Consider the following 22,865-nt stretch of genomic DNA (forward strand, 5'->3'; position numbering starts at 1 on the left):
AGGTGGGACGGGACTCTAAGGATCTTCTGCCTGCGCTGTTGTTCAGGCTGGTTTACCGGGCTGTAGATTGTGAGAGGATACGGATACACTTCACCTTGTCTCCAGCAGCTAAACTATCTTTGATCACTGTCTTCTTGCACTGTGGGATCTTGCCCAGCACAGTTGGCTGCGATGTTTCCCTCAGGGTAGCAGAAACACAATGTAAAATTATAAAATAGAAAATGCTGGGAACTCAGTACATCAGGGTACATCCGTGAAGGAGAAATGGTGGAAGACCCAGTTTCGGAACTGGGACTGTCCGAGATGCTGCAGATTTGCTGAATGTTTCCAGCATTCAACCATTTTATTTTAAATCTCCTGCAACAGCAGTTTCTCTTATTTTAAATGCAAAGATATTAACTGATTGGAGGGTTGCGGATGTTGTTCCTTTATTCAAGAAAGGCAGTAGAGATAGCCCAGGAAAGTATACACCAACGAGCCTTGCTTCAGAGTTTGGTAAATTGATCGGGAAGATCCTAGAGGCAGGATTTATGGACATTTGAAGAGGCATAATATGATGAGGAATAGTCCGCATGGGTTCGTCAAAGGCAGGTCGTGCCTTACGAGCCTGATTGAATTTTTTGAGGATGTGATGAAACGTATTGATGAAGCAAGAGTAGTAGATGTAGTGTATATGCATTTCAGCAAGGCATTTGATAAGGTACACCATGCAAGGCTTATTAAGAAAGTAAGGAAGCAGGAGGTCCGAGGGGTCATTGCTTTCTGGATCCAGAACTGGCTTGTCAATAGAAGACAAAGTGTTGTTGTAGACGGGTCATATTCTGCATGGAGGTCGGTGACCAGTTCTGTGCCTCAAGGATCTGTTCTTGCACCACTTCTGTTCGCAATGTTTATAAATGACCTGGATGAGGAAGTGAAGGGATGGGTTAGTAAATTTGATGATGACACAAAGGTCGGGGGTGTTGTGGATAGTGTGGAGGGATGTCCATGGTTACAGAAGGACATTGATAGGATTCAAAATTGGGCTGAGAAGTGGCAGACGGAGTTCAACCCAGATAAGTTTGTAGCGGTTCATTTGGTAGGTCAAATATGACGGCAGAATATAGTATTAATGGCGACTCATGGCAGTGTGGAGGATCAGAGGGATCTTGGGATCCGAGTCCATAGCACACTCAAAACTGCAGCGCAGGTTGACTCTGTGGTTCAGAAGGCATGTGGTGTGTAGAACTTCATCAATCATGGGATTGAGTTCAAGACCCAAGAGGTAATATTACAGCTGTACAGCATCCAGGTCAGACCCCACTTGGAGTACTGTGCTGAGTTCTGGTCACCTCACTACAGACAGGATGTGGAAAACATAGAAAGGGTGCAAAAGAGATTTACAAGGATTTTTCTGGATTGGGAGCAACCCTTAAGGGAATAGGTTGGGTGAACTTGGTCTTTTCTTCTTGAAATGGAGGATGAGAGGTGACCTGATAGAGGTGTATTAGATGATGAGAGGCATTGATCCTATGGATTGTCAGAGGCTTTTTTCTCAGGGCACAGTTTTAAAATGCTTGGAAGTAGGTATAGAGGCGATGTCAGGGCTCAGTTTATTTTACGCAGATAGTGGTGAGTGCTCGGAATGTGCTGTCGGCGCTGGTGGAGCCGGATAGAATAGGGTCTTTTAAGAGACTTTTGGATAGGTATGTGAAGCTTTGAAGAATAGAGGGCTGGTAACCCTAAGAAATCTCTAAAGTATTTTCATGTTTGGGACAACACTTTTGGCCGAAGGGTCTGTGCACTATGCTCTAGGTTCTCTATGTTTCCAACCTCTGTGTTCTCAGTTCACTCCATACAGTCAATGCTCACAGCATCCTTTGCTCCCACTATCACTCTGTTGCATTTACTCCCGAGGCCACTCTCCCTGCCCTGAGCGGCGGTGACCACAGAGCGATAACAATGTGGAACTCTTCTTGCAGCTCTGCTGGGCTGTTACCCTGGAAACGGAGGAAGTGGCGCACCAAAAATAACCGAAAAGGGAAATGACAAACTCAACATCGTATGCTGTGAGTTTAGTTATGACAAAGTTTAACACTGCAGCCATTTTGAAATGAAGAATCTAAAAATTGTGAAGTCTGCCTTTAACGTGGTACATTCAATTAATCGTCTAGTAGCTCTGGCTAACCAAAATGACCAATACTTAGCGATCAATAATATATGAACCACTGCCGTGAATATAACCAGTAACAGCCTCAATCACCATCTGTTGCAACAAACTCCACCTATCGACGTATAAAGGGGAATATAAATCATTGTTGCTCTGGATCTCATGCAGGAACAAATATCACAAAGAAATAAATATCAGCATTATATAAAATCATGTCATAGCTTAAAACATTGGTGATATGTCCATAAACTGACGTTAGGCACAGGAGTAGCTGTACATATGGTGAGTGCCAGGAAATGTTAAACTCGTGGTAATAAGGGTGTGGTGGGGTGAGTTTGTGGGTTGAGGTGTACCCGGCCTTGAGCCCTTCTCTCTCTATGTCATCTCATTGTTATGTGATGGACCCCACAACTGTCGTGACGCTGGCGAACTTGACATTGTGATTCCCCGGGCGTTTAGCCGTGCGGTCATGTGTGAACAGAGTGTACAGCAATGGGCTCAGCAGACAGCCCGTGTTGAGGATAACTGGGAGTGAGGACAGTTCTGCATCCTGACTTTCTGAAGCCTGTTGTTTCAGTAGTCCAACACCCAGTTGAACAGGGCTGTATTTACATGGTAATGCAAATATGTATTTTCATTGTTGCATTGCTGCACGCTTAATTGTTCGGTGGGGGTCCCAGATGTATTTTTTTTGGTGGCTAGGTTGGTGCTTTAGTTATTCGCAGACACAAGAATTTAATGGAATTTTTAACCACTAAATTGAACAAAGAATAACACTTAACGATAATCACCACAATGTATTGTGTGATGTCCTTTGTAAATATCCTACAGCTGACATTTGAAACAGACAGGCCGCATCCAACAATGTGTTTTGATTTTGGAACAGATCACCAGGGTAACAGCCCAGCAGAGCTGCAGAGTGTTGAATATTTTTTATCGCTCTCTGGTCATTCACTGTATGAAGTATATGAAGTTTATGTTGTAATAAAGAGAGAACTAATGAATGTAGGGATTGCATTTATGCAAATCTGTTTAGGATGTCACAAACAGGGATCACTCCCTCCACAATCCCCTTGTTCATACATCCCTCCTCACAAATCTTCCTCCAGATATTTATCCTTGCGTACGGCCTAAGTGCTACACCTACCCGTACACCCCCTCCATCACCTCCATTCAGACACAAAACAGTCCTTCCAGGTGAGGCAGCACTTCACCTGGGAATCGGCTGGGGTCATCTACTGTGTCCGGTGCTCCCGATGCAACTTTCTTCACACTGGTGAGACCGGCAATAAATTGGGAGGTCGTTTTGTCGAGCATCTCTGTATCATCTGCCACAAGGGGTACTTTGCAGTGGCCAAACTTGTTAATTCTGATTTCCATTCCGACGATTGATCTATGGCCTCCTCTTGTGTCAAGATGAAACCGGCCTCAGGGTGGAGGAACAACACTTTATATTCCATCTGGGTACCCTCCAACCTGATTGTATGAATATTGAATTCTCCTTCCAGTAAGCAAATTGACCCCCACCCATTTCTCTATTCCCCACTCTGAACTTCCATTTCTGCTGACCGGCCTATTATTTCCCCCTGGGTCCCCTGCTTCCCTTTCTGCTATTGACCACTCTCAGATTCTTTATTCTCCAGCCCTTATTCTTCCCATCACTTGACTTCACCAATCACCTTCCACCTCCCCTCTTTCTCCATCCCGACCTTTTTATTCAGATCACTTCCACTCCTCCTCATGAATGATCAAAGGCTGGTGGTACAAAATGTCGACTGTTTACTCTTTTCCATACACACTGCCTGTTGTGCTGAGATCCTCCAGCATTTTGTGCGCGTTGCTTTGGATTCAACGTTCATACCAAGGGGCTGAAAATACCAGTCGGTATATGAGGTGTTGCTCCTCCAGCCTGAGTTTGACCTAATCATGGCGGTAGAAGAGGCCATGTATGGACATGTCCGAATGGGAATGTGTAGCAGAGTTGAAGTGAATGGGAACCGGGAGATCCTGTCTCGAAGAAGCGGTCCCCAATCTGCGTCGGGTCTCGCCGATGTGGAGGAGGCCGCACCGGGAGCACCGGGTGCAATAGATGACTCCAACAGACTCACCAGTGAATTTTTGCCTCACCTGGAAGGACTGTTCGGGGTCCTGAATGGTGGTAAGAGAGGAGGTCTATGGACAACTGTAGCACTTACGCTTGCAAGGATGAGTACTAGGTGGGAGATCTGTGGGGAGGGAAGTATGGACCAGGTAGTCGCGGAGGGAACGATGCCTGCGAAAAGCAGAGAGGGGTCGGGAGGGATAGATGTGCTTAGTGGTGGGGTCCTGTTGAAAGTGGCGAAAGTTGAGGAGGATAATATACCGGATCCGGAGGCTGGTGGGGTGGTAGGTCAGGAAAGGGGAACTCGGTCCCTGTTGTGGTGAAGGGAGGATGGGGTGGGGGCCGAAGTGCGGGAAATGGAGGAGAGAGCATCATTGATGACGGCAGAAGGGAAACCACGATTCTTAAATAAAGAGGACATTTGAGATGTCCTGGAACGGAAAGCCTCATCCTGGGAGCAGAGGCAGCGGAAACTGAGGAGCTGGGAATAGGGAATAACATTTTTGCATGTGGCTCCATCCCAGTTTCACTCTGCCTCCTCCTCTAGCTGCCTATCACCTCTCTCATCGTTCTGCCTTCTTCTACAACACATAGTGCTTTGCCTTCATTACCTTTCCTGCCTATCACTTCTCTGCTTCCCCATCCCTACCAACTGATCTTTCCCTTTCCTATTTTTTCACCTGGCACCTACCAGCCTTCTCCTTCCCACCCTACCCCCACCTTCTTTATAGGGCCCCTGCCCCCTCCTTCTCAGTCCTGCCGAAGGGTCTCGGCCCGAAACGTTGACTGCTCGTTTCCACGGATGCTGCCCAACCTGTTCCTTCAGCGTGTTGTGCGTGTTTCTTTGACCCCAGCACCTACAGAATATTTGGTGTAAAATCCCGCTCCTCATACTAACACAGGTTATACAGACCAAAGAACAAACTGCCGGAGGAACTCAGTGAGTCGGGCAGCATCTGTGGAGGGAAATGGACCGTCAACATATCGGGCCGAGACCATCCCTCTGGACTGAGAGTGGACGGGAAATAGTCAGAGAAAAGAGGTGAGGGGTGGTGACGGGGCTGGAACTGGGGTGTGAGAGGTGGATCCAGGTGAGGGGGAGGTGAGAAGGTGGAAATAGTGACAGAGGCCGGCAGATGCGTGGAGACCGAACGGGATCGAGGAAGTAAGGATTGGATAGAAATACGTGGCTGAGATGGGAGAGCAGCCGCCATCTTGCAGACGGTTTTGGTGCTGCTGTTTCTCAATTGGTGTTTCCGTGTTCCTGTTCAGTGAGACTCCGGAGGAATGTGAGTAGGAGTTAGTGTTTATAAACATAGAAGCGACTTCAATGAAACCTGCACAAATCGGCTGGGATTTGTGGATTGGACCGGGATATGAATCCAACCCGTAACTCTGAGAACCGGGTGGTGGAGAGATGGGGATGGGAAGATACAGCAGGAAAAATCAAAAATGTAGTTGGTGTAACATGCGGCAGTTAGGTTGGACAGCGTGTGAGAGGCGAGGAGCTGGATCACCGGTTCAGGTGGGAGACCCTCCACCCGTCACGTGATCCAGGTTCTCGAACACAGATCTGCAGTATCTCAGGTTTTCGCTTCCGCGGCCCCGCCCCCGCTCTCACAGACTCCGGATGGGCGGGGTTTTCGTTCAGTTCTCTGTTGAAGCGGATAGTCTGCTGGGTCCGGGTGGTCCGATCGCTCTCTCCGGGACAAATTGATCACGTTCTCATCGGTGAGTATTGAGGCCAGTCACTAGGGGTGAACGCGACCGACAATTTCCCATTGGTGAGTACTGAAGCCGATCCCGGGGGAGGGGAACATCATGTTGGGCAGAAAGTCCCGTCAACTTCCTCGAACTGGCGGCCTCGTCCCGATTCCTGGACACAACCTGTCGTGGTCGGTCCGGGTTATGGGACCTTCACACCGAACCGCCTGAGATGAGCCGCCGCACAGCCCCTGGTGTTCTGGTCCCAGGAGCGGGATGAGGTGGTGATGCCGGGACTGAACCCATCCATTAAGATGTACCTGGGGAACTTTACCTCCATCACCCGGCCCGGTATCGGATCCAAACTTCACCTGGATCGACTCCTGGGGTCGATAATTGTTTTACAAATTTCCAGCATACTGGAAGCGGCCGTTCGGCCTGTTGTGTTCTTGCAGACTCGCGGGTTAAACAGAGTAATCGCACCCTCGGGTCACTGCTCCACGTGTATGAGAAATTCTTCTTTCCCAGTTCAGACAGGACAGTGAGATCCAGATCTCTCACGTCCTCCCGGGGGGCTGGAAAGTTTATTTCCATCTTCTTTCCATGACTACGACTTGTCAAAACGCTGACAGCGTTTCCCGATATCTGGCCCTATTAATGCGAGAATTAAGTTTTTTTTCATTTGTCTGAGTTTCTCTGAAATGTGTACACTCCCATTTGTGGAGTGTAGTGCAGTGCAGTTAGATATGTGGTGCAAGGTCACATCGATTTAGACTGTGAGGTCAAGAGTCCACTCATCACGCTGTTCGCTTCTAACAGCAGAATGGACACCGTCCTTGAGCCCGGTGGAATGTTTCTGTTTTATTTTCTCTTCGCCCCTATGGGGCATTAGAAATGAGAAAGGGTTATAGGGATCTTTGGTGTTTGCTTTACTGTGGTAGTGAGAAGTGTAGACAGACTCCATGGAGGGGAGGTTGGTTTCTATGATGTGCTCAACTGAGTCCACAGTTCTCCGCTATTTCATTCAGCTAAAGGAAGGGCAGTAGCCGTATGAAGATGTGAAGTATCGGGATGGGATACTTTCTGCGGTGCATTGATAAAGTTTGTAGAGTAGAAAAGGGCATATACCAAAGTTCTTATTGTTTGTTCTGGTTTTGTTATATTAGAATCTGTTATCCACTAGTGCGTACTGTTATTTAAGGGTCTGTGTATTGCGGGAGGAACATCAGAGATCGCCCTTCATCCCATTCTCCCATCTGACTCCATTTGCTCATCCCCTGCCGATCTGGGTCAAACTCTGTCCAGCATCTGTCCCACCACCTCAATGAGAAATATTAACCATCTTGTTCAACCTCTGTACGGCCTGTATCCCACCAACTTAATGATATATATCAACCATCTTGTTCTATCTCTCTCCAGCCTGTATCCCACCACATCAATGAGAAATATCAACCATCTTGTTCAACCTCTGTCCAGTCTGTATCCCACCACCTCAATGATATACATCAACCATCTTGTTCAGCCATGGTACAGCCTGTATCCCACCATCTCAATGAGAAATAACAACCATCTTGTTCAACCTCTGCCCGAACTTTATCCCATCAACTCACTGATATATATCAATCATCTTGTTCAACCTCTGTCCAGTCTGTATCTCATTTATGATTATTCATCAACAATCTTCCTCCTACCGTTGTCTTCATTGTGAAGTATTTTGCCTTACTGAGCTATTTCTGAAATCTTTTGTTGTTACCAGGAAATACCAGAGAATTTGTTGAATGCAGCACAAGGAATGGTAAAGGCAGCCATTACAATCTTAGCTTAAACTTTACGAAATGGAAAAGGTGGGAATATGGTGTTGAAATAAATATAAGCCATGGTTGAACGGTGAAGCAGACTCGATGGACCGAATTCCCTAATTCTGTTCCTCGGTCTTTTGTCTTTCCATGACTGGATGATGGCTCTTTCCATATCAGGTTTTATTACGTGTGAGGGACAATTACAGATTTGTTCACTGAGGGATGTCCCTGTGGGTGTTGTAGAGACCGGTGCTTGGAGCCCAGTTGTACCCAAATTGAGTCAACTATTTGATTGAGGAACCAAATTCAACATTCCCAAGAGCAAACACGAGGTAATCTGCAGATGTTGGAAATTCAAACAATACACACAAAATGCTGGTGGAACACAGCAGGCCAGGTAACATCTATAAGGAAAAGAACTGTCGACGTTTCGGGCCGAGAACCTTCATCAAGACTTTTTGAAAGGAGGGATACTAATAGATTTGAAAGTAGTGAGGGGAGGCAGGAATGCGAAATGATAGAAGGCCGGAGGGGATGGGATGAAGCCAAGAGCTGTAAAGGTGATTGGCGAAAGTGATACAGAGCTGGAAAAGGGAAAGTATCATGGGACGGGAGGGCTCAGGAGAAATAAAGGGGGAGGGGGAGCACCAGAAGGAGATGGGGAACAGGCAGGGCGATGTGCAGAGAGAGAAAAAATAAACAAACAACTAAGTATGTCAGTGATGTGGTAAGAAGGGGAGGAGGGGCATTAACGGAAGTTAGAGAAATCGATGTTCATGCCATCAGGTTGGAGGCTACCCAGCCGGTATATAAGGTGTTGTTCCTCCAACCTGAGTGTGGATTCATCTGTACAGTAGAGGAGGGCCATAGACAGATATATCAGAATGGGAATGGGACATGGAATTAAAATGTGTAGCCATTGGAAGGAGCCGGAGTCGGGATCACTCTCTGCGGGCCGAAGATATCACTTTCCCATCGGTGAGTATTGAGACCGATCCCGAGCGGGGAGATCTGATGTTGGCCATGAGCCCCGAACTGAGGGCCAATTACTCATTTAGTACCCAGTTATATGGGCTCGTCAAAGATGTGTCGACATCACTTAATCTGCATTGAATGATCCAAACCAAGAGCCCAGGCTGTCTATTTCCGCAGAATTTAAATGGTACTCCCGCCAACAGGTCACGTGAGGCTGTGTGCCGCAAGCTCCTCGCATTTGTCCTTGTGCTTTATGGCTGTTGTGCCTTCTCCCAGACTGGGGTGGGTGAGAGTGGAGAACGTCCCAGATTGTGGGGATCTTTGATTTCACTGCCTGCTTTACCGAGGGACTGGGAAGTCTAGGGAGGGGGGGGGAGAATGGTTTCTGTGATATGCTGATCTGTATCTAAAAGTCTCTGCAGTTCCTCACAGTCACGGGCAGATGAGTTACCATGCAAAGTCGTGATGTATCTGGATGGGGAATTTTCTATGGTGTGTTGATATAAAAATTGTTCAGCGTCAAAGTATATCTGACAAAGTTCTTATTGTTTACTCTAACTTTGTCATTTTAGAATCTTTTGTACAATAGTATATACTATTAATTCAGTATCTGTGTATTGCTGGAGGACCATCAGTGATCGTCCTTGATTCCTTCACCCACCTGGTTCCATCTGCTCATCCCTGCCCATCTTGTTCAACCTCTGCCCAGTCTCCTAACCTACACCCCGCCCGCATCAGTGATATGCATCAACCATCTGAGTCAACTTCTATCCACCCTGTATCCCACACCTCAATGTAATACATTAGCAATCTTTCCTCCAACCCTTGTCTTAATTTTTAAGTGTTCTTTTGCACCTTTGGCCTCAGAGTATTTCCAGAGTCGGTTATTGATAGCTGGAATGCCGGAGGGCCATCAGGTACCAGTCCTGTTGTGCATTGGTATGGAGGTGCTGGTATTTGAACTGTGACTGGCTGACACACCGCGGCATTTTACTGGCAGAAAAGAGTACTGGGAGAGTTGGTGCTTGGGCTATAATCCCGTGATCAGCATTCCAGGCAAATGGAACTGTTGATGATTTAGCTTTGACATTGGATTGTGCTTCTACAAATGGGGCTGGATGATCGTCCTTCTGCAATAAAGCAGAAATTTCGAGCAGCTGGACATTGGTTGTGGGGAAATCCTGGATTGTCAGATGGGAGGGGGGTTCGATGTGTGAGACTCTCAGGGTTGTTAAATGACAGGTTCAGCTGTTTGATCCTGTGAGGTTGGGAACTGGATATCACAGTTTTTGATCTTGGTAAAAAAGGACCCGGGGATCGAGCTGCTTGGACTTATGAGGTGTTGAGAGAGTATTCCTGGTCTGGGATCAGATTTTTTTTCTGGAGTTCCTTTGGAAGCAAAGACTGCTGCTGAGGAAATAATGGGTTCCCAGTCCATCCTCACAGGGAGAGGCTATGAGTGAATGTGCTGATCCGTGTTTACAACAACAGAAATAGACTCGTGAGTTTTGGTGTTCAAACTGTGTTTGGAAATCCCCCCCCTCACTGTCACCTGTCTGTCCTCGGTGGAAATCAGGCAGAATTTCACGTTGCTGGAGATCTTAACTAAAAACTGTAAATGTTTGAAGTCATTCTGATGAAACGTTATTACCTGAATGGTAAAGTTTGTTCCTCTCCCCACAGCTGTTCCTTACCTGCTGAGCGTTTCAGGTAATTCCAGCTTCTTTTTATTACATTCATTCTGGACTGGTTTATATTTTCCGAAATGGACCTGATTTAACCTGGGAATGGAAATGACTCGTTCTGTGATAGGAGAACAGTAAAGAAAGCACAACTTTTCCCTGTCAATTATCCTCGTACCAATTTGTCTGTTATTCCAGGAAATGTGTTCAGTGCAGTTATTGCTAATGAGGTTTACAAGAATAATCTCAGGAATGACCAGCTTTAAGTATGAGGAGCATTTGATGTTTCTGGACCTGTACTCTGTACTCAGAGGGTCGATGCTGGTGGCCAGGGTGAGGGTAGTTAAGTAAACCTACCGAATGCTGAAAAGCCTGGATACAGTGGACATGGAGAGGATGTCTCCATTAGTCGGAGTGTCTGTAATCTTACAGCACAACCTCAGAATAAAAATCCTTCCCTTTAAAACTGAGATGAGAAAACATATGTCCAAAAGATGTCTGAAATGTAGAATTTGTTGCCGCAGAGGTAGGGTGAGGCTGCCTTTGAGTGTATTTATAACATAGATTAATATATTCATGATTGCTAAGTCACTTCAGGGTTACAGAAGGAAGGCAAGAATATGGTGTTAAAATAAATCTCAGCCATGTTTGAGCGGTGGGGCAGACCAGATGGATCGAATCAAATAATTTTGTTCCTGTGTCTTATGTCGTAACATGACTGAATGATGGCTCCTTCTTATCCCATATCACTTTGTGACGTGTGAGGGACAATAGATTGTTCACTGAGATCATTATATCTGCCTTCAAAGTTTAAATATTAGTCAGTTTTGTTCTTAGTAACATTTAGTAGAAATGTTTGGTTCTCCTTTTTATTGCTAATGTGCTTCATTATCTTTCATGTTAAAGTCAGACCTGAGGTGAGAGGTTTAATGGAAGGAAAACCCCAACTGGAAGCAAACCACAGATGAAGACGAGGGAACAGTAACAAGTGAACCAGCCCGAGGATTGAGAGCATCAACTGGAGAGGACTCATCTGAATCGAAGATTCCAGGATTCAGTCAGGAGGACGTTTGGTGAGTCTCACTTACTCAAACACTATAGACATTTCATACCTGTACAAAGGAAGGTAGGAAATAGTTGGAGTGAGACTGAATGTGCCCAGAAGAACCAGTTATGTCTCAGTCAGACCCAGTTCCAATCACTCCAGGTCTGGTAATAAGCTGCGAGCAGCACAGCCGTTTAAAACCAGTCCCTCTCACTCACAGTGTTTACTCAGATCAAGATCTTGCATCTCCTGAAGTAGCTTTTGGTCAGTTCTGAGTGGGGAGAGGGAAAGAGAGGGGAGTGTTTATACTGACTGCCTTTCAAAAAGAGTAATTGTTTGAACTTGCTGCAAACTCTCTACCCATACCCTATACTTTCTCAGCTAAGTTATTGACATAGATGACGAGTAGCAATGGGCATAACACCAGGAAATGACACTAAGCTCGGGACTCGAGTTCGAGAAACAGCCTCTCACCCTCTGTTTGCAGACCCTGGGGCTCTGTAACAAACTCAATTGTAATAGGAAGATTAGTCAGTGATTAAGATGACGAGAGAATTGTGGCCTCCTGAAAGGATATGCGAGCTGAGCTGCCTGATTCATTGGACCAGATCCACCCTCGGGTTGACAACGTAATTTACCCCTTGCCCATCCACCCAGGTCATGTTACTTCCGATTACTCACAGTACCCCAACCACCCTCAGTCCCACCAGTGGCCCCACAGCCTTCTGACCATTCACCCCACACCGATACATAATCAGGCCCCCTTCACCAACGTCCACCCTCCCAGCTTGGGGAACCAGAGCAAACTGATCCCGCAATCCTGACTCAGTGCAAAACTAAAACCAGGGATGCAAGACTGGAGAGCCCGGAGCCTCCCGCTGTCCGGCTCGGTCCCGACCCGTTCCCACTGCAACCAGCCCTCGATTTACAAAAACCCCAGATCAACCCCTTCCTCACGTCATCTGAACAGGAAACACGCCGGTATTAGCTGCGGTTGACATCGTGCTGCGACTTACAGTAGGTCCCCTTATGTGGTTAAACTCCCCACTGTCCGAAATGGAGACCCGAACCGTACGTGGTCAGACTCCCCGCTGTCAGAAATGGAGACCGGAACCGTACGTGGTCAAACTCCCCGCTGTCAGAAATGGAGACCGGAACCGTACGCGGTCAGACTCCCCGCTGTCAGAAATGGAGACCGGAACCGTACGTGGTCAAACTCCCCGCTGTCTGAAATGGAGACCGGAACCGTACGTGGTCAAACTCCCCGCTGTCGGAAATGGAGACCCGAACGGTACGCGGTCAGACTCCCTGCTGTCAGAAATGGAGACCCGAACGGTACGAGGTCAGACTCCCTGCTGTCCGAAATGGAGACCCGAACGGTACGCGGTCAAACTCCCCACTGTCAGAAATGGAGACCGGAACCGTACGCGGTCAGACTCCCTGCTGTCAGAAATGGAGACCCGAACGGTACGTGGTCAGACTCCCTGCTGTCCGAAATGGAGACCCGAACGGTACGCGGTCAAACTCCCTTCTGTCCGAAATGGAGACCTGAACCGTATGCGGTCAAACTCCCCGCTGTCGGAAATGGAGACCCGAACCGTACGCGGTCAAACTCCCGGCGTGGAAATGAAATCGCTCGGTGGATTGGTTCGGAGACTTGTGAACATACGTGATTAACGACCCTGCAACTAGGGACTGAATAAATATTTAGTCTAATAATTCTAATCAGACACACTATCTCCTCGGCTTTCTCTCTCATCCCTAGCTACTTACCACATCTCCCTCACCACTCCCTCCTCCCAGTCCCTCTTCATTATGCAGCCCTCTACCCCAGCCCTTACTTCTTTCTCCCTCTCGTCCGCACCGTCTTGCCTCTCCCTCACCCCTTCCTTATCATCACCCCTCTCAATCATCCTTGGTTCCTCATCGCCTTTCTCCCTCTCCCCCTTCTCTACCCCTCTGTTACACCCTATTCGACCAGTCTCCCACTCTCTGTCACTCCTTTCCTCGCTTTCTACTCTCACCACTGTCTCTACTCCTCTAATCACAAATCGTACTCCACTCTCTTCTCTCTTCATCTCTTCACTATCTCATGCCTCTTTTAATTTCTCTCACACTCTCTCCCCTCTATCTATCTGTTTATCTTACTCTTCCATTCTCTCTCCCATACCACAATCCCTGTCCCTACCCCTTTCACCTGTCATCCCACTCCCAATCTCAGTCACCGTCTGTCTTCCCCTCTCCATGTCCTCCTCTCTCATGCACGCTGTCACCTCACTCAAACTCGTCTCTCTCACTCACTCACCTCTGCCTCTCTGTAACCTCCATTTCTAACCCTCTCCCTCGCTATCTCTCTCCCAATGTCCCACACTCTCCCCCTTGCTCTCCCAAACAATCTTCCTGCTGGCACCCGTATCCCACACTGTCTACCGCTCTCTCTCACCCTCTAAATGCACCGCTCATCCAAAGCGTTCCCCGTCTTCGCTCTCTCTCTCTCTCTCAACACACCCCTGTTCCTCTCTCCCTTCCTCCCTCTCTCCCTCCCTCTCGTCACACCCTGCGCTCTCCACCTCATCCCATACATCAACAATACTGAAATGCCAAGTACCGTTTGTAACTGGGATCTTTCTGGGTTCCAGATCCTCGGTAATGGTCTTTGTATATGAGGATCAGCAGGATCCTGGGATCCGAGTCCATAAGGCACTCAGAGCAGTTACACAGGTTGACTCTGTGGTTAAGAAGACATACAACACATTAGCTTTCATCAGTCATAAGATTCAGTTTAAAAGCCGAGTGTTAATGTTGCAGCTATATAGGACCCTGGTCAGACCCCACTTGGAGTACTGTTTTCAATTCTGGTCGCCTCACTACAAGAAGGATGTGGAAACCATAGAAATGGTGCAGAGGAGGTTTACAAGGATGTTGCCTGGATTGGAGAGCAGGCCTTATGAGAATTGTTTGAGTGAACTCAGCCTTTTCTCTTTGGAGCGACCGAGGAGGAGAGGTGACCTAATAGAGGTATACAAGATAATGAGAAGCATTGATCGAGTGGATAGTTAGCGGCTTTTTCGCAGGGCTGCAATGGCTAGCACGAAAGGGCATAGTTTTAAGGAGCTTGTAAGTAGGTACAGAGGAGATGTCAGGGGTAGTTTCTTTTACGCAATGGTGTGCGTGGAATGGGCTGTCAATGGCCTTGATGGAGGTGGAAACGATAGGGTCTTTTTAAGATACTCCAGCATGGCTAGATCCGTAGAAACAAAGAACACTACAGCACAGAAACAGGCCTTTTGGCCTTTCATGGCTGTGCCGAATCATTTTTCTGCCTAGTCCAACTGACCTGCAACTGGACAATATCCCTCCATACCCTTCTCATCCATGTACCTGTCCAAGATTTTCTTAAATGTTAAAAGTGAACCTGCATTCACCACTTAATCTGGCAGCTCATTCCACACTCCCAACAGTCTCTGTGTGAAGAAGCACCCACCCCCGCCATGTTTCCTTTAAACTTTTCCCCGTTCACCCTTTAACCATGAGCTCTGTTTTTTTTTCTTCCCTGACATCAGTGGAAAAAGCCTGTTTGCATTCCCTCTATCTATACCCATCATAATTTTATACTCCTCTATCAAATCACCCCTCATTCTCCTACGCTCCAGGGAATAAAGTCCCAAACTATTCAACCTTTCTCTGTAACTCAGTTTCTCAAGTCCCGGCAACATCCTTGTAAAAGTTTTCTGCACTCTTTCAACCTTATTAATATCTTTCCTGTAATTAGGTGACCAAAACTGCACACAATACTCCAAATTCGGCCTCACCAATGCCGTATACAACCTCACCATTACATTCCAACTCTTATAATACTTTGATTCATAAAGGCCAATGTACCAGAAGCTCTATTTACAACCTTATCTACTGGTGACACAACTTTTAGGGAATTATGAATCTATACTTCCAGATCCCTCTGTGCTACTGCACTCCTCAGTGTCCTACCATTTACCTTGTATGTTCTACCTTGGTTTGACCTTCCGAAGTGCAATACCTCACACTTGTCTGTATTAAACTCCATCTGCCATTTTTCCAGCTGGTTCAGATCCCTCTGCAAGCTTTGAAAACCTTCCTCGCTGTCCACTACACCTCCAATCTTTGTATCATCAGCAAATTTGCAGATCCAATTTGCCACATTAGCATCCAGATCATTGATATAGATGGCAAATAATAATGGACCCAGCACTGATCCCTGTGGCACACTACTAATCACAGGCCTCCATTCAGCATAGCAATCCTCCACTACCACTCTCTGGCTTCTTCCATTGAGCCAATGTCTAATCCAATTTACTACCTCTCCATGTATACCGAGCGAATGAATCTTCCTAACTAAACTCCCATGCGGGACCTTGTCAAAAGCCTGACTGAAGTCCATGTATTCAACATCCACTGCCTTCCCTTCATCCACTTTCCTGGTAACTTCCTCGAAAAAGGCTAATAGTTTGGTTAAACATGACCTACCAAGCACAAAGCCATGCTGACATTTTCTAATAAGTCCCTGTCTATCCAAATACTTGTGGACTCTATCTCCTAGTATTCCTTCCAATAATTTACCTACTACTGATGTCAAACTTACCGGCCTATAATTTCCCTGCTTACTTTTTGACCCACTTTTAAACAACGGAACTACAAAAGCTATCCTCCGGCACCTGACCCGTGGATATCGACATTATAAATATTTCACCCAGGGCCCCTGCAATTTCAACACCAGTCTCCTTTAAAGTCCGAGTGAATAACCTGTCAGGTCCAGGGGATTTATCTACTCTGATTTGCCTCAAGAAAGCAAGCACCTCCTCCTCTTCAATCTGTATGTTCCATGACCTTCCTACTTGTTTGCCTTGTTTCCATAGACTCCAATCCAGTTTCCTTAAGAAATGCAGATGCAAAAAAAAAACACATTTAATATCTCTCCCATTTCCATTGGTTCCATACATAGCCGACGACTCTGATCTTCAGGAGATCAATCTTATCCCTTACTATCCCTTTGCTCTTACCATACCTGTAGAAGCTCTTAGGATTATCCTTCACCCTGACTGCCAAAGCAACCTCATTTCTTCTTTTAACCTCCTGATTTCTTTCTTAAGTATTTTCTTCTCTTTTATACTCCTCAAGTATCTTATTTCATCCCTGTTGTCTATACATGTTATACATATATCTCCTCTTCTTTATCAGAGTTCCACTATCTCTCGAGAACCAAGGTTCCTTATAGTTACTCATTTTGCCTTTAACCCTAACAGGAACAAAAAAAATCTGCACTCTCAAAATTTCTCCTTTGAAGGTCTCCCACTTACCAATCACATCCGTGCCAGAGAACAACTTGTCCCAATCTACGCGTTTTAGATCCTTTCTCTTTTCTTCAAATTTGGCTTTTTTTCCAGTTTATAACTTCATCCCGAGGACCAGATCTATCTTTATCCATGATCAAGTTGAAAGTAATGTCGTTATGAACAATGGAAACGAAGTGCTCCCCTACACACACTTCCGTCACCTGCCCTAGATCATTTCCTAATAGGAGATCTAATATTACATCCTCCCTAGTTGGTATATCTATATATTGATTTAAAAAACTTTGCTGAACACATTTCACAAACTCTAACCCATCCAGACCTTTAACAGTCTGGAAGTCCCAATCAATGTGGGGACTCCCACACATTTTAGACATCCTCTTTCAGAGATCCTGATTTACTTCTTATGTGTTCTCTTGCTTCTTTTATGCTCCAGAAGAAACTGCCTGCCTATCCCTGATATGCAACTCCATTCATTTTGTGCTTCACCAGGGTCTCAATATCTCTTGAAATCCAAGTTTCCCTACAGTTTCTATCTTTACCATTTATTCTGACAAGCACATACCCGCTTTGTACTTTCAAGATTTCACTTTGAAGCCTCCCATTTACCAAGCACACCTTTGCCATAAAGCAGCCTGTCCCAGTCCACAGTTGCCAGATCCTGGTGTTGATTCCAGGTGTTGATCCATGCCCTGAACACATCCACCTTTCCTACGCTGCTCCTTGTATTGAAATATACAGGGCTCAGCATATTCACTGCACCATGCTCAACGTTTTCATTCCTGACTTTCTCTGAGGACCGAACAACAACTGTCTCCACAACCTGTCCACTCTCTGTTCTGTTATTCAGACTCCCATTCCCCTGCAACTTTAGTTTACCCCCACATACCCCAGCTCCCAGCATGTAGCTCTATCACCCCTTTGGCTTTCCTCTCCCAGATCAATAAAAGGACGTTCAGACCATGTAGTGGCAAAGAGGAATAAATGAGGCACTTATGAACTACATGAAATTCAATTGAACTCTTATGAAAGAAATAAAAGAAGGCATGAGGTTGCCCCAGCAGACAAGGTGAAGGAGAATCCTCATGGATTCTGCAGAAATGTTATGAGCAAAAGGATTGCAAGGGAAAAAATTATTCCTCTGGAAGATCAGAATGGTAATCCATATGAGGAGACAAAACAGATGTGGGGGAGCTTTTTCGCATCCGTATTTACACAGGAGATGGACACAGAGTTTATAGAAGTGAGGCAAAGCTGCATGAACTTCATGGACCCTGTACAGATTTCAGAGGTGGAGGCGTTTGCTGTCTTAAGGCAAATTCAGTTGCAAGATCAGTTCCTGAAGGTTGGAGAGTGGCTAATGTTATCCCACTTTTCAAGAAGGGAGGGAAGGAGAAAACGGAGAACTATCGCCCTGTTAGCCTAACGTCAGTCGTGGGGAAGAGTCCATTATTAAGGACGAAATAGTGGCACATCTAGATGGCAGAAATAGGATTAGGCCGAGCCAGCATGGATTTACCAAGGGCAAATCATGCTTGACTAATCTGTTGGAGTTTTTTGAGGGTGTAACAAGGATGTTAGACGAGGGTAAGCCAGTGGATGTTGTATACCTAGATTTTCAGAAGGCATTCGATAAGGTGCCACATAGGAGATTGGTGAGTAAAATCAGAGCTCATGGCATTGGGGGCAGGGTTTCAACATGGATAGAAAACTGGTTGGCAGATAGAAAGCAAAGGGTAGCAGTGAATTGGTGTTTCTCGGACTGGCTGGAGGTGACTAGTGGGGTACCACAGGGCTCTGTATTGGGACCACAGCTCTTTACGATTTATGTCAATGATTTAGATGAGGGCATTGAAAACTATATCAGCAAGTTTGCTGACGATACTAAACTGGCTGGCAGTGTGACATGCGAAGAGGACGTTAGGAGAATACAGGGAGACTTGGATAGGCTGAGTGAGTGGGCAGATACTTGGCAGATGTCATTCAATGTGAATAAATGTGAAGTTATCCACTTTGGAAGCAGGAACAAGGGGGCAGAGTATTGTCTGAACGGTGTAGAGTTAGGTAAGGGAGAAATGCAAAGAGACCTAGGAGTCCTAGTTCACCAGTCAATGAAGGTGAATGAGCAAGTGCAACAGGCAGTGAAGAGGGCAAATGGAATGTTGGCCTTTGTTACAAGGGGAATTGAATACAAGAACAATGATGTCCTTTTGCATTTGTACAGGGCCCTGGTGAGACCACACCTGGAATATTGTGTACAGTTTTGGTCTCCAGGTTTAAGGAAGGATATTCTGGCAGTTGAGGAAGTGCAGCGTAGATTCACTAGGTTGATTCCTGGGATGGCAGGGCTGTCTTATGCAGAGAGATTGGAGAGATTGGGCTTGTACACGCTGGAATTGAGGAGATTGAGAGGGGATCTGATTGAAACGTTTAAGCTAATTAAAGGATTTGATCGGATTGAGGCAGAAAATATGTTCCAGATGTTTGGAGAGTCCAGTACCAGAGGGCATGGATTGAGAATAAGAGGTCAGTTATTTAAAACAGAGTTGAGGAAGAGCTTCTTCTCCCAGAGAGTTGTGCAGGTGTGGAATGCACTACCTCGGAAGACGGTGGAGGCCAATTCTCTGGATGCTTTCAAGAAGGAGCTAGATAGATATCTGATGGATAGGGGAATCAAGCAATATGGGGACAAGGCAGGGACTGGGTATTGATAGTGAATGATCAGCCATGATCTCAGAATGGCGGTGCAGACTCGAGGGGCCGAATGATCTACTTCTGCACCTATTGTCTATTGTCTAAATTAGTGTGGATCAATCCCCAGGGCCTGACAAGTTGTTCCCTGTGACCGTGCGGAAGACAAGTGCAGAAATTGTCGCGGCCCAAGCACAGATATTTAAATAATCCTTAGTGACAGGTGTGCTACTGGAGGATTGGAGGACAGCCAATGTTCTTCTGCTGTTCAGGAAAGACGCTAAAAATTATCTATGAAATTGTACATTGGTGAGCTTGACATCAGTAATGGGAAAGTTATAGAAATGTATATGCAGGAACCAGATAAAGGTATTTGGACAGATTTGGGCTGATTAAAGATAGACAGCATGGCTTTGTGCATGGTAGGTCATGTCTAGCCAATCTTATAGAGTCTCTCGAGGAAGTAATCGGGAATGTAGATGAAGGCAAGGCAGTGGGTGTTGTCTACATGGACGTTAGGAAGGCACTTCACAAAGTCTCATATGGGAGTTTGATCAAGAAGGTTCGGTCACTCAGCATTCAAGACGAGATAGTAAATTGGATGAGACACTGTCTTTGGGAGAAGCCCGAGTGTGGTAGCAGATGGTTGCCTCACTGATCGGTGGCCAGGGACTAGTGGTGAGCCATAGGGATCAGTGCTGGATCTGATGTTGTTTGTCATCTATATCAAGAATCTGGATAATGGTGTGTTTAACCGGATCAGTAGATTTGTAGATGACACCAAGACTAGTGGTGTAGTGGACAGTGAGAAAGACTATCATGGCTTGCAGTGCGATCTGGACCGGCTGGGAAAATGGATTAAGTAATGGAAAAAGGTATTTACTGTAGACAAGTGTGAGGTTTTGCATTTTGGTATGATCTACCAATGGAGGTCTCTCACAGTGACTGGTCAGGCACGGAGGAGTTTTGTAGAAGAAAGGGACCTGGGAATACAAGTTCTTAATTCACTGAAACTGGTATCACTGTTAGATAGTGATGGGATAAAAAAAAATCAGCCCATTGGCCTTCATGAACCAAAGAACTGAAAACAATAAATGGATGTTATGTTGACTTGAAGAAGACATTGGTGAGCCCTAATTTGGAGTACTGTGTGCAGTTCTGTTCACGTATCTACATGAAAGATGTAAAAGAGGTTGAAAGAGTTTAGAGAAAATTCACAAGGATGTTGCCAGGTCGAGAAGACTTGGGTTATTAGGAATGATTGAACAGGTCAGGACTTTATTCCTTGGAATGTAGAAGAATTGTGAGAAGATTTGATGGAGGTGTACCAAAATTATGAGGGTTATACATGGGGTAAATGGAAGCTTTTTCATTTTTCAAAAATGGCTTTTCCAACTGAGATTGGGTGGAACGATAACCAGAGGCCATGGATTAAGAGTGAAAGGTGAAACATTAAGGCGAATATGAAGGGATACTTCTTTAAACATCGATCATCCAGGTGTGGAATGAGCAGACAACCTAACTGGTGCATGCGTGCTCAACTTCAAAATATAAGAGGATTGTATAGGTACCTGGATGGTAGGGGTATGGGAACAGACAGCTTAAGTAGATCATCACAAACTAGATGGAACAAAGGGCCTGTTTCTGTGTTGTACCTTTCTATGATTCTGTGACAAGAACATGAAATAATGCTATTATTCTTCTAAATCATTTTATCAGCTGTGCGGACCAACCATTCATCCGGGCAGGGAATCTTCAGAAAGCTTTAAAACTGTTGGAACTTTAAATTGACAGCAGGTAAAAGAAAATCCCAGCTGCATGTCAACAAAGTCTAATACCGGGAGAGAATTTCAGTTACTGTGGCGCCAGGAACCCATGCAGCTCAGTGGGAAATGGGGTTAATACCAACTGAGAGAGTCAAACTGAGCCACGTCACGAATTGGAGATGGCAGAAATGCCCCATTCTTATCGAGACAGGAAGGACATCAGACAGTTTGATGGTCATTCCAGATACCAGCACTGTGCCCAGTCAGGAGATGATTTCTCTGTCCAACTTGGGTTGAACCTCACTGTAACAGTGTGATGTCAGATCATACCTTGGAAACTAAAGTGATCTCATCTGAAATATTGTTCTACACCCATTGATGGATTTTGTAAATCTTTTTTCAGGTTAAAAGCGAGAAGGAATTTGTCTCCAGGAATCTCAAACACGGCACGCCAATTTTGCTGTCTCGATCTAGATATTTATAAAGTGAAGTTGACCGTCCTTCCTGCTCAGACTGTGGGGAGGCTTCAACTAGATCATCTGACCAACTGGCACGCCCGTCATTTTACACAGGAGAAAGGCCGTTCACCTGCTCAGACAGTGGGAGTAGATTCACTCGGTCACCTCAATTGAAGTTACATCAGCAAATTCACGCTGGGCAAGAACATTTACCTGTTCTTTGTGTGAGAGGAGATTCAGTCTGTCATCCCACCTGTGGACAGAACAGTCCGTTTCCACCGGGCAGAGGCCGGTCATCTGCTGAATTTGTGGGGAGGGATTTACTCGGTCATCTCACCTAATGGCGCTCCAGCGAGTTCACACCGGGGAGCGGCCGTTCACCTGCTCGGACTGTGGGAAGGGATTTACTCGGTCTTCCAGCCTACTGAGTCATCAGAGAATTCACACTGGGGAAAAGCCGTTCATCTGTTCGGTCTGTGGGAAGGGATTCACTCACTCATCCACCCTACTGAGTCATCAGCGTGTTCACACTGGGGAGAGGCCATTCACCTGCTCGGACTGCGGAAAGAGATTCACTCAGTTATCCAACCTACAGAGTCATCAGCGAGTTCACACCGGGGAAAAGCCGTTCACCTGCTCAGAATGTGGAAAGGGATTCAGACAGATATCCCATCTAGTGATTCATCAGCGAGTTCACACTGGGGAGAAGCCATTCACCTGCTCAGAATGTGGGAAGGGATTCACTCACTCATCCCATCTACAGGGACACCAACGAATTCACACTGGGGAGAGGCCATTCACCTGCTCGGACTGTGGGAAGGGTTTCACACAGTCAGCCAGCCTTCAGACTCATCTGCGAGCTCACACTCGGGAGAAGCCGTTCACCTGCTCAGAATGTGGGAAGGGATTCACTCGTTCATCTTACCTACTGAGTCATCAGCGAGTTCACACTGGGGAGAAGCCGTTCACCTGCTCAGAGTGTGGGAAGGGATTCACTCACTCATCCCATCTACAGAGACACCAACGAATTCACACTGGGGAGAGGCCATTCACCTGCTCGGACTGTGGGAAGGGATTCACTCAGTCATCCAGCCTTCAGACTCATCTGCGAGTTCACACTGGAGAGAGACCGTTCACCTGCTCAGAATGTGGGAAGGGATTCACTCGT

At 46.2% G+C, this 22,865-nt stretch overlaps 2 protein-coding genes across 2 annotated transcripts in view; one reads left to right on the plus strand and one right to left on the minus strand.

Annotated features, from left to right (window-relative positions):
* LOC132389686 (NACHT, LRR and PYD domains-containing protein 3-like) overlaps nt 1-22,865 on the minus strand; it is a 184,229-nt gene that overhangs the window by 36,415 nt on the left and 124,949 nt on the right. The gene's annotated exons all lie outside the window — the stretch shown is intronic.
* Nucleotides 22,002-22,865, plus strand: part of LOC132389685 (gastrula zinc finger protein XlCGF57.1-like) — a gene marked incomplete at both ends in the record, with an annotated part of 1,902 nt that continues 1,038 nt past the window's right edge. Inside the window, one exon of the mRNA XM_059962236.1 lies at nt 22,002-22,865. This exon is cut by the window's right edge and continues 1,038 nt beyond it. Within this exon, the coding sequence (XP_059818219.1) occupies nt 22,002-22,865 (864 nt within the window).

Source organism: Hypanus sabinus, unplaced genomic scaffold (assembly GCF_030144855.1).
Source record: "Hypanus sabinus isolate sHypSab1 unplaced genomic scaffold, sHypSab1.hap1 scaffold_625, whole genome shotgun sequence".
NCBI classification, from domain to species: domain Eukaryota; kingdom Metazoa; phylum Chordata; class Chondrichthyes; order Myliobatiformes; family Dasyatidae; genus Hypanus; species Hypanus sabinus.